General features: G+C 33.8%; 2 protein-coding genes across 3 annotated transcripts; one reads left to right on the forward strand and one right to left on the reverse strand.

The window, feature by feature from the left end:
* Positions 1 to 2,022: 2,022 nt before the first annotated feature.
* On the forward strand, positions 2,023 to 6,359 carry LOC113857527 (probable serine/threonine-protein kinase PBL5). Of its 2 annotated transcripts, XM_027489518.1 has the most exons (5): positions 2,023 to 2,229; positions 2,953 to 3,206; positions 3,380 to 3,569; positions 3,674 to 4,065; positions 5,774 to 6,359. In XM_027489518.1, exons 1-5 carry the CDS (start codon positions 2,148 to 2,150, stop codon positions 6,092 to 6,094), a joined length of 1,239 nt encoding a protein of 412 aa, XP_027345319.1. In that variant the 5' UTR covers positions 2,023 to 2,147; the 3' UTR covers positions 6,095 to 6,359. The 2 variants fall into 2 exon arrangements, with proteins under 2 accessions (XP_027345319.1, XP_027345320.1); XM_027489519.1 differs by lacking the exon at positions 2,953 to 3,206 and having other exon boundaries at positions 5,774 to 6,327.
* Positions 6,360 to 8,239: 1,880 nt separating this feature from the next.
* LOC113859772 lies at positions 8,240 to 10,400 on the reverse strand. The gene is made up of 3 exons (XM_027492463.1): positions 9,492 to 10,400; positions 8,820 to 9,362; positions 8,240 to 8,347 (listed from the first exon to the last, which is right to left on the reverse strand). The coding sequence occupies exons 1-3, from the start codon at positions 10,398 to 10,400 to the stop codon at positions 8,240 to 8,242; spliced, it is 1,560 nt and encodes a 519-aa protein (XP_027348264.1).
* Between the last annotated feature and the right edge of the window lie 1,408 nt (positions 10,401 to 11,808).

The raw sequence follows: 11,808 nt of genomic DNA on the forward strand, positions 1-11,808 counted from the left end.
CCAACCAGCTCGCACCATTTTCTTCAACGCCGCCCAATATTAATTCCTTATTTACTCTCACTTTTTTTTAATTACTTTCTAAAATCTTTCAAATTTAAGTTAATTAAATCGTTTTTTCAGTAATGAGCATGTTTCTGTGTTTGATTAACAATTGGGTACTGATTATTTGAAGTTGATTCATATAACGTCGTCGGAGGTGTATAAGGTTAAAAACTGGCTTGCGTCGCATTGAATTTCATTATTTTTTATTTATTTTCTATCAGTCTCTTTTTAATATCTGATTTTACTTTTTAAAAAAATAATTTCACCTGAAGTTCTACTTTAAAGTTTACGATCAAGACTATTTTTAAATTTTTTTAACGCATGTCTATGAGAAAATGAAAAAAAAAAAAAGTTATACAGTGAGTATTTATTGATTTATTATTATGTGTCTTTAGATATGTATTAAAAATATTAAAAAAACATTTAAGTATATTAATAAAATTTTAGACTTAAAGTTTTAAAATGGAAAATGATATCAAAATATTATATAGCACAAAATTTAATTTTTTTTTATTATTATTTACTTAAATAGGTAATGTGTTACAATTGAAAATGTTTCTAACCTTAATAATCAATTTAAAAAGTCTCAACATCATTTATTCAATAAATAAAATTCACTAAACTTTAATTTTATCTACATTAAAACTTTTGACAAACGGTTTATCTTATTTTTATCCTACATGTGTGCATTATAAAAATGTGTAAAATAAGACAGTACAACGTTAGGTGTATATAATAAATTATACATTTGTTATTAATTTTTGGGTAATGGTTATTATTTTACTTTAAAAATTATTTTTCATTTTAAATTAAGTGAATTTAATTTATTTATTATATGTAGTAATATTTTAAAAAAAAAAAAATCTAAAATATTTGGAAAGAAAGTTAAAATAAATATCAATTATTTTTTTATCAATATATACAGTGGAGTGTTCAAATTAAGATAGATTAAAAAATAATTTTATTAACTTTAACTTTTCAAGTTGAGTTTAAGTATTTATAAATATAAAATTTTTATAAAAATATATATAATTATTATATTAAAGTTATAAAAATTATAATAAAAAATTTTTTAAATAAAATTTTACTATTATTAACTGTTTATCTTTAGTTCTAAGAGTTGAAATTAATTAAATTTTTAAAATAATTATGACAGTAAAAATTTTTTAAGTAAATAATTTAAAAATTATAAATTTATAATTACTAAATGTGATTGGTAAGAGACTATACATAATAATTAAAAAGTATTAAAATATATATTAAATTTGAAGTTTGTTGGTAGTGTTTTAGTTAAAAGACTAATGCAGCTCTAAATCAAGTTGTACTGTAGTGCATGAAACTAATTTTGCCTAATATAGGTAGTATTTATTTTAGATTCATGATGAAATATTGAGTAATATAATATATATATATATATATATATATATATATATATAAATGTGTGTATATATATTAAATAATTTATTCTTAAAATTTAAAATATCATAACTAAATATGAAATATTAATTACTCACAAATTATAACATTTAAAAAACGGGTCTTGCCAGCTACTCATTGACAGATTAATAAATAATATTTTTTTTTTACTTTTAAAATTATTTAATTAATATCAGGACCTGTTTACATATATATATATATATATATATATATTAAATTTCATAATTACACATAAACCAATATTCTAAAAATAAATATTTTTAAAATGTATGTAGTATAAAAGAAACGGATGGTGGTTTTCAACGAAAGCGAAATACCGAAACAGTCCTTGTGCGTGGATAATTAGGGTTCAGTTGATCTGATGTAGTTGATTATATTTTCCTATATAGGAAATGACAGAAAGACCCTTTCTTCTTCTGTCCTTATCGTGGCTTGTTGGTGACTATGGAACATTTGTTTACAATTCATTTCCACCTCATATTGACCAAGAATATATTAAAGCACCAACAATGCCCAAAAACATCACAACCCTTTCTCTCTCTTCCTCTCTTTCAGTTTGTGTCACTCTTTCTTTTCATTTTTATTTTATTTAATTTTCTGTGTTTCTTCACGTTTGAGGGGTCTCTGTTCTGGGCTCTGTTTTCTTGGTGGAGCTTAGACAGAGAAACATGGGTTGCTTTTGTTGCTCACGAAAATCTTGTAAGAAATCGGTCACCGAAGACTTTGGCCACACCAATTTCACTGCTTCAGGTGAATTTTGTCCATGGTTTTGATTCTTTTTCACTTGACTGCTCTCATGGAATGCATTTTACTATCACCCACAAACGCGGTTTTTGTGTGATCGTGCTAATTCTTATGTTTTCTTAGTGATTTTGTTTTAATATAAAAGATTCTGTTATGGGCATGTCATAAACTGATCAAAGTTCAGATTTTTGGGGGTGGGGTCCTCGTGTTTCGAGTCTTTCTGGGTTTCATTTGAATATTTCTTTTCCCTTTTGAGAGTGTGTTTCGCAGGAATTATCATTCGTGTATATGCAAACAGAGAAAAAAGAAAAAAAAAATTGATTTATTGGGTTTAGTTTGTTTTCCAATATTGCAATTAATTATTGGTATTCGGCTAGTAATGTCTCTTCTGGCAATATTCGAAATTGGACGATTCTCTCTCTCTCTCTCTCTCTCTCGTTGAAATAATGTCGAATGGGTTTTGAATATCGAGGGTCTATTTTTGGGGGTTTGAAACTAAAAATATCTATATTCAATTTCATGTTTGTTATGGTTGGCTGCAGAGTTGGAATGATTAGATCCACAATCCAAAGTTGCGCCTGTCATTTTGCACCTTGTTTGCTTTTAAACTATGTGGTCTATGGAGGAGTTTTGCTTCTGTAGTCTCCATGGATTAAAATGATTTTCTTGTGTTGTTTTGTTTGATTTCTCTTTTCCTTGGCTTATGTGTGTTTTGTATGTGTGTTACAGATAATGTCAAAGTTGATTTAAAAGCAAATGGGAAAAAGGAAGATGGGTCGAAAAGCGATCAACTTGCTCTGGATGTAAAGAATTTAAATTTGAAAGAGGAGGTTTCGGAGGGTGGTAAAGATAATGGTAACCGGGCGCAGACGTTTAGTTTTCATGAACTTGAAGTTGCAACAGGAAATTTTAGGTTGGATTGCTTTTTGGGTGAGGGAGGCTTTGGCAAGGTTTACAAGGGACACTTGGAGAGAATAAACCAGGTTTGTTAAAAAAGAAGCAAAATTTGAAATTATTGGTGCATTGAACGAGATACTGCTTTTGTCAATGTGTTGTACACTTATGTGTTAATGAATTTGAATGGCATCGCTTTATTTTGCATGTCTGTTGTTTGTGTGATTTGTGGTGAGACTAAGATTTGATTGTGGTTGTGTAGGTTGTGGCTATAAAGCAACTCGACCCAAATGGACTTCAAGGAATTCGGGAATTTGTTGTTGAAGTGTTGACATTGAGTTTGGCTGACGATCCTAATCTTGTCAAATTGATTGGATTTTGTGCTGAGGGAGAGCAGAGGCTATTAGTTTATGAGTACATGCCAATGGGATCTTTGGAGAACCATTTGTTTGGTACATACTATCATTCTAATTCTAACATCTTAAATTTTCTTTATATACTGTCAGCTGCATTCTTTATCACTGGCTCATCTCATTTCCTCTCCCCATTTTCCTAGATCTTTCGCCCGGTAGAAAACCTCTTGATTGGAACGCAAGAATGAAAATAGCTGCTGGCGCAGCTAAGGGTTTGGAATATCTACACGATAAAATGAAACCTCCAGTAATTTATCGTGATTTGAAATGCTCTAACATTTTGTTGGGAGAGGGATATCATCCTAAGTTGTCTGATTTTGGCTTGGCAAAAGTAGGCCCAAGTGGTGATAAGACCCATGTTTCAACAAGGGTTATGGGCACATATGGGTACTGTGCCCCAGATTATGCAATGACGGGTCAATTGACATTCAAGTCAGATATTTACAGCTTTGGGGTTGTTCTTTTGGAACTCATTACAGGCAGGAAAGCTATTGACCACACAAAACCTGCCAAGGAACAAAATCTGGTTGCATGGGTACGTCAATACTCTTTGCCTGTCTTTATTCCTTACTGTGGAATCTGTGTTTAATGATTTACTTTTGTAGATGTTTTTAGTCAAATTGTTGTAGTGGAGAATTTGGGTGACTAGTGTTAGTAGTTATAAATAAGTGATGTGTGATTTTCAGTTACGGATTGAATTAGTTTTTATTACTTGCCGTGTTTGTCGCACGTTAACTTATTATCTTTGGAAGAGCTGTGACATTGCATTCAGGTTGGCAGCTATTTAAAGTATCGAATTTGGGATTTATGGGAAGCATGTTGACACTTCTCAATCATTGCAGAAAGACCAACCTTTTTTATTTTGACTTCCTGCGGGGTGTTGTAAGGTAGCGTTTGGAATGTGTCTCTAAACACTGCAGACAGGGACACAAAATATTGTGTATTGTGTCTTGTATTATGTTTGATTTTATGAGACAAGAAACAAAATTGGTTGAAATGTCTAAAATTGTTTTGTGTGAGGGAGAAGGAGTAGAAAAGACAAGGTTAACGGTAGCATTTGTCATTTTCAATTATTACTGAAGGCATTTTGTCACAGAAAAATTTAGCTTTATGTCTCTAGAGTAGTGACACCAATGTCCCTTCTTCTACGAAGGACTTCGATTTTGTGTCTCTAACGTACGTCTGTGTCTCTATCTCGTTAGTGAGATACTAACCAAATAGAAGATATTTACTTCCATATTTTTGTCCTTCAACCAAACGCTACCTAAATTTCAGTATCTAGACATTTTTTTGAATCTAGCTGTCTCATTTGTCTGCATATAACGTTTTTCCCTCAATAACTTAAAGAAAACTCACATTCAACATCAGTCAACAGTTTCATTGTACTGAATTATTTTTTTCAAGACCTTATGCATATGAAAATCCGAAGTTTTAATTGTGTGTAAGATGGTACATTTAAAATGCTTATTGAATCTGTAGAGTAAACAGTTACAAAAAAGTTATTACTAGTTACTACCATGGATATAATTGCATGCCTTCCCCTTTTCTTCATATCGGGTGAGCAGGGATTGTACCCTCGAAACCCATCAAGGAAGATTGCGCTCCCAACATGACTATACCTGTATTGCAAATTCCTTGGGAAAAGCATTCTACATGGGCCCAGCAGAGGAGTAGCTGAAGCAATAGTATATTGTGAAAAGCAGCCTTTGATTAGGTTAGCCCATCCAAGGTTCTTGGTGAGGAATCATACCTGAGCCCTCATGTTGGAGTGAGTGATCTTCTACCACATTAAGCACAATGCTTGGTGGTATGCCTTTCATTTGTTGTTGGTCATGGGAATAATACACATGCTAATTTTCATGGCCTTATTTCCTACTTTAAGTGGGGTACTTCTATTTTCATAAACAAAATAAGTAGCATATTTTATTACTAAATAGGGACTTTATGTAACTGGAAAACTCAAATTTGGTCAAAATTTGATGGTTGTCACTCATTGTTACTCCACCTTTTCATTTTGAGTTCTTCCCTAATGCTTATTCAGTATAGTTATTGTCTTTTACTGTTTGATAATGTATTATGCATTATTCAGGAAGCTCTATTTTTCCTTTATGGCAAACTGGCCTCATTTCTTTTTTGATTATATTAAGAATAAATGCTATGAATTCATTGCTTAATAAATTGGCCAAAATTGATTCTCTGACTTCCAAAATGATGACCTCATGGTACATGTGAATTGTTTGCAGGCAAGACCTTTGTTCAGAGACAGGAGAAAATTCTCACAAATGGTTGACCCATTACTGGAAGGTAAATATCCCGTGAGAGGTTTATACCAAGCTCTAGCCATTGCTGCTATGTGTGTTCAAGAGCAGCCCAATATGCGGCCCGTTATAGTTGATGTGGTTACAGCACTACATTACCTTTCTTCTCAGAAGTATGATCCCCAAATTCATTCAGTACAAAGCTCCGGAAGAAGTCCAACTTCTCCAAGAACAATGAAAAGGGATGATAATCAAAGACACCTTTTTAGTAGTAATGAGCACGAGAGAGACAAATATTCAAACTAGGAAAGCAGAATGTTTTTGTCTGTTCATATGTTATGTGCCTTGTTATCAAATTTTGTTTCATAGGAGATAACGGGTGCTTTGTCAAATCTTAAGTCTCACATGAGGAAAAATTCATCCTTCTAGTAAAACTCCCTCCATGTACATGCCAGCTTTTTTTCTTGTATTTAAGATGCCATTTCTCAGTAGGATTCTTCTTTTATTGTTTAATGTTTTGCCTATTGGATAGAATTTAGCTTCAGTTACATAATAAATTACTTATTTTGTCTTAATCTTCATTACCCATAATCTAGAAATGCATGCTAACTGTTTCTACAGAATGATTTGTATGAGTAATCCGAATCTGTTCCTAATGTTGATAGCTTGCTATGGTTGAAAAGCTTAGATTTTGGAACTGAAGGCAAAGAAAGATGGAGTTCCTTTAAAAAACTACGCTAGATGATTGTGCCTGCCAACCAATAAAATTGATTTGTATGCTTGGACACTGGACAACTTGCAAGGAGAGTTAATTAATTAATTCCCCAGATCAATGTCTATGAAAATTGGTAGAATTATATTTCCATAAACCCATAAAATATGCAATTTTGATAAATAAATTTTTTAAAAAACTAATCATCCAAAAATTACTTTCAAATATTATCGGACAACGCATAATTTTCTCAACATGATAGTCAAATTATTCGGAACAAATTAAAAAAAAATTCAATGAAATCATGCATGATGAGAAATTCTGTTTGGATAAATAAATTATTTATTTATTTAATGTTTTTGTTATGTAAAAACTTATAAACTTGATTATAAAATTCATTTGAATAATAATTTAGAAGAAACTTATCGAGTTATTTTCATAACACACAGACCCTGACTCTAAGCACAAAGCACGTGCGTGGCACGAGCAAACACTTTCCCGCCCAAAATTTGTTAACAGCATAACGAACCAAACCAGGACACAGAGCGCGCAGAGTTTTTCAGAGTTTCTTCTTCTTCTTCTTTTCTCTGCATCGAAATGCAACAGAGATCTTCAGGCTCAAACTCGCGCTGTTCAGGAGATGAGCACAGAACCATTAACATTGGTGCAGATCAGCAACACACAAAGCGGAGAAGGAACCTCGATGAATATTCGCTCGACGGCGCACTTCCGATTTACCACCTCCGGAGCGTCACGGGAAGGAGGGACATTTCCCGGTCACGATCGCCGGCGACGGAGAGATGCATTCACGCCATTCCTGCACTTGTGCTGCTCTGCTTCTTCACTCTCTGGTGGTTCTCTTTTCCAGGTACCGTTATATAATTTTAGCTTTTCGTTAATCTCACGTTTTTCTTTTCTTTTTACTTTTCATGCTTGCTGATTACTGCGGTAATTCTTGTGTTCAAGATTTTGAATTAGCGATATTAAGTGAAAGTAAAATTAAATCTTACTGTCACTAATCCTTGTGTAGAAAAGTTTTTGGAATTGAATTAATTACATTTCGATTTGCTGAAAAGAATCTTGCGATCTTTTGAAAACAGTGGATGTGGAAATCAAGGATGGTAGAATTACAGCCATAAGGCAGATTCATATGCCACTGCTTAACAATACTCGAATTGATCTCAATATACTGGCAGTTGCTGCATCATCACCACTTCCTTTAATTCCTAAAAATCTATCAGGTGAGAACGATGAATCTTACTTGCAACCTGCAAGTTCTCCTAATTGAATAACCCTTTTTTTCTTTTCGGCATGAATAAAGGAGAAGAGGCTGAAGGATTAACGATTTTGTTAGTCTGAATCTGTGCTTTGTTGATAGTATGGCAATTTTTTCTCGTAGCAATATACTAACATGCTTTTTCAACTGTACAAATTTATGTGCGACTCATTAAATGTGTATAAGTAGGTCTCATGAATTTCATTCAATAATAAGAATGTGTTGCTATAGCATTCCATTTGTAAACTTCTTGCATACATTTTGACTGCAAGTCGACTGAGAACTGCTTCTTATATGCTTAGATGAATTTACATAGAGGGAAAAAGGGAGTTGTAGAAGATGATAGCTGTAGCTAGTGATATTATAATTAATGAAAGTAGTGCAATTTGTGTTGTGTGAGTTTCTAATGCAACTACAACCAAGAAATTAGAAAGAAAATGATTGGAATTTGGAAGCCAAGTTTCTACATACTCAGTTCACTAACTTCTCCCTCTCGACATTTACCCACCCATAGATACATAGTTGAGCTCTTACGTGATTGTCGAACTCTACAGCAATCCCTCCTCGGTGACTGCAAAGCCAAATTTATGATCCAGTCAGTAGAAGCATATATTTCAATCTTGTAATTTTTCTTCAATTTTAACAAGTTTCCGACACAAATAAACTAGATAGTATATAGTTATAAGATGAAAGCGACATTTTAGGGAGAGATATGAGGTGAAATTTCATTAAATCTTAAGAGATGTGAACCAGTAATAATAGCAATAATAATCATAATAAACAAATTTATATTTGTGAAGAGGCAAAGGAAATCACATATATCAGTATTGATCACTTTACATGTAATATATATAAAATGAGAAGAGTGTGGAACAACGTGAAAGATCATGTTAGTAACAATGCATGTTGAAACTGAAGGTAAACAAACATATGCGGATGAAATTATTGGTAGATTGGCAATTTTAACAATTGCATAATTGAGATAGAAACATAGTTTAGTATAATATAGATACGATGAAAAGAAATAAACGAAACATCCTTACCCTTTGCCAGCGAAGAGGATCTGATCTTTTTGAAACTATGATGGAATCAATTTTCTCAGGTGATTCCATTTTCCACGTGCAATAAGGAGGCCTAGATTTGTAACGAGAATAAGTACCGATAATTTGCTTCTTGGCTAGATCATATCGAGTTCTGTTCATATAGAAAAGGAAAGCTTTCTGACAGGGGTTTTTGGTCACGGGCCTCGTGTTGAATGAGTATGCAGTGTAATCAGCCCTTCTATACCAATTGAGAAAGGTCCGCGTTGGCATCTCTAACTCTCTAGGGGACAACACTCCCCTTAGAACTTGAACCACGTAGCCCCATGAAACAGAGATGGACCAATGTCTCTTTTTGTCATAGCAAATTGATTGTTGCATTATGCTACCTGAGTCTTGCTTCACAGATTTCATTAGATGCCGTAGGGATTGTACACGGGTCATCATCGGGAATATCGGTTGCACCACGTCGAGATGGTGCAATGACAATAGTGGTGTCACAGGATGCGCCCCCAAAAGGCCCAAGAGGTCTCCATACACATCATACTGCATAAGCAAGGAAGAAATGTACAGGCAATTGAGCAATTCTTAATTCCTTCCAAAAATAGAGAACCAAAATCATCAAGTATTCCTAGTAATGATATTATTATGTTACATAGTAGTCATGTTAGTTACCTGGTGAAACCCAGGTTCCTTGGTTAATGGTACCCCTAGCTCAGCCATGCAAGCTTGCATTCTATCATCACTGCCATATAAAGCAGGGTACCGCTGAATGCAACGATCTTGCATTTTTGCGAGTTCTCTTGCTAACGGGTAACTTATAGCGAATCCTCCCCCACCATATGCCATGGCATATGAAAAATGTATGTTTTGAACGTGGCTCTCGGATGAGCTACCAACATAAAAGAACTGAGTGTGATCGTACTTGGATAGAATCCTAACCACATTATCCACCATAAACACTGTATCGTCATCTCCCATCATGAACCATCTCACATCCTTCATCCCAAGCTTCAATGTCTCTGTTACCACCCTTGAAATCCTTAAAGCAGATCTTTGCCCCTGAACATTCGTATATTTGAATTTGTTGGTGTCCCCAGAAATTCGAATCTCTGGTAACCCCTCATTTGCTTGAGTCCTCACTTCGTTATCTAACCACACTATCCCTCTGGTTTGATTAGGCTTCCACCACACTTTAATATATTCTTTTCTTATCTCCCACAAATTTGATGAAGCAGCTATCCCAAAAACAACATGTTTAAGCTCTGTATCCTGTCTTTGAGATAATTGATCAATGGATAATTCTTCTTCTTCTTCTTCTTCCTCCTCCTCCTCCTCCTTTTCTTTTTCATCATCTCTTATTTTTTCCTCTTGAGCAACTGTTTTTCCATCGTTATCTGTTGTTGAAGATATATTACCACTCATCTCAAGTTGTTCTTCAGTGGTGGTGTCTAAATACCTGGAGGTGGAACAATCTCGCTTGTCATTGGTTAAGAGGAGAAATTTTGAAGAGTGGAGGATGTATAATACAATCAAGATTAGTATCAACCAAGTGATGATACGTTGCTTGGAAGAAGAGTTCATTTGGTTCTTCCAGTTAATCTGAGATAATTTGTGTTCTAGATTCTTCAGTTCCTCTTAGATTGTTGCATTACTATTTCTGCTGCCAAGTGTTGGAATGGCGAAAACCGGTGATGTGAAGAACATTCAAACTCAGAATTGTTCGGATCACCCTGAAGGAGAGAAGGAAGAGGGTATTACTATTTTGTTTCCTTCTAATGTTTTGTGCTTTTAAACAAAGTATTTTTTATTGTTTTTTGGTCAATGCTTCTAAGCGAAGTTGAATGCGTTTAAAATGGAAGAAGCAGGTTTTGTTTTTGGTCAACGAAGCAAGGTTAAAATTGCGTATGCTTATTTTCTTTCCGTTATATAGCCCAATCCTAATTTGCAGACATAGCCCACATTTCTTATTTTAAAAAACTTGACTCAGGATGCACTTATCTTTTGGGCTGGACCATATGACTATGTAAGTAAATAAAAAAACTTGGCCCGTTATTGAAAACAATTAAGAGGTCTGGAGAGTTCAAACAAGCAGCAGAATTAAAAAAAGATCAAGTATAGGTATCACCAGACCAGAAAAAAAGTGTAGGTAGCAACTGGAAAAGCAAAACACCATTCATTTCATGCCACAAAAGTTACTCAATTTTATATTTTTAAGAAAAAGATTTTAGGCCCAATTTCGAGAAGATGATAAGACTTTAAACAAAATGGTTCTTGACCTTTTCGTCCGAAGTAGTGCTATAGTACTAGTGCTAACAAAATTTGAAAGAAGTGAATCATAATTTGTCAAAGGTAATCATTGAATTTAACATGGTTGAAATCACTGATCAATTTAAAGGTTAAAATTAATGTTACGTACTCTAACAAAATAAAAAGATTATCTAACGTGTATGGTAAGTAATTAATTCTGATTTTCTTTAAAAGTATCTTTAAAATTATAAAAAACTTAAAAATAAACTAGTATAAATTCGCAAACAAACTTGGTTTCTTTGTCCTTGTGGATGAAATTAATCTAGGGCCATGTGCCACTGGAATCAAAATGAACAATAATGTGGAGATCTTGTCGACACCCAAAGACCAATTATGAAGAGGAACAATTACAGGCTGGGAGGATAATGAGGGATAAGCTATAACATAGCAATGGCAATGGGTACTGGGGAGCCCCTGGAACATGATATAATACCCATTAGAATTTCGAAGAAGCTGGTAAAATTCGAAAGCGATCTAAGCTAGGACAGAACCGCTCCAAGTATCGAAGTTATCTGTTACCTAGTCTAGATGACATGATTGTCCCAAAATCAGTTCACATGGTTATGGGGCCTCATCAGCACACTACACGGGGTTATACTCTTTTACTTGTCACTTTACATCACAGTCTCATCTCAATCTATCTTTATTTCTCTTGTTCTCTCCCTACAACAATGGATTCACC

Source organism: Abrus precatorius, unplaced genomic scaffold (assembly GCF_003935025.1).
Source record: "Abrus precatorius isolate BTA unplaced genomic scaffold, Abrus_2018 Scaffold2, whole genome shotgun sequence".
NCBI lineage: Eukaryota > Viridiplantae > Streptophyta > Magnoliopsida > Fabales > Fabaceae > Abrus > Abrus precatorius.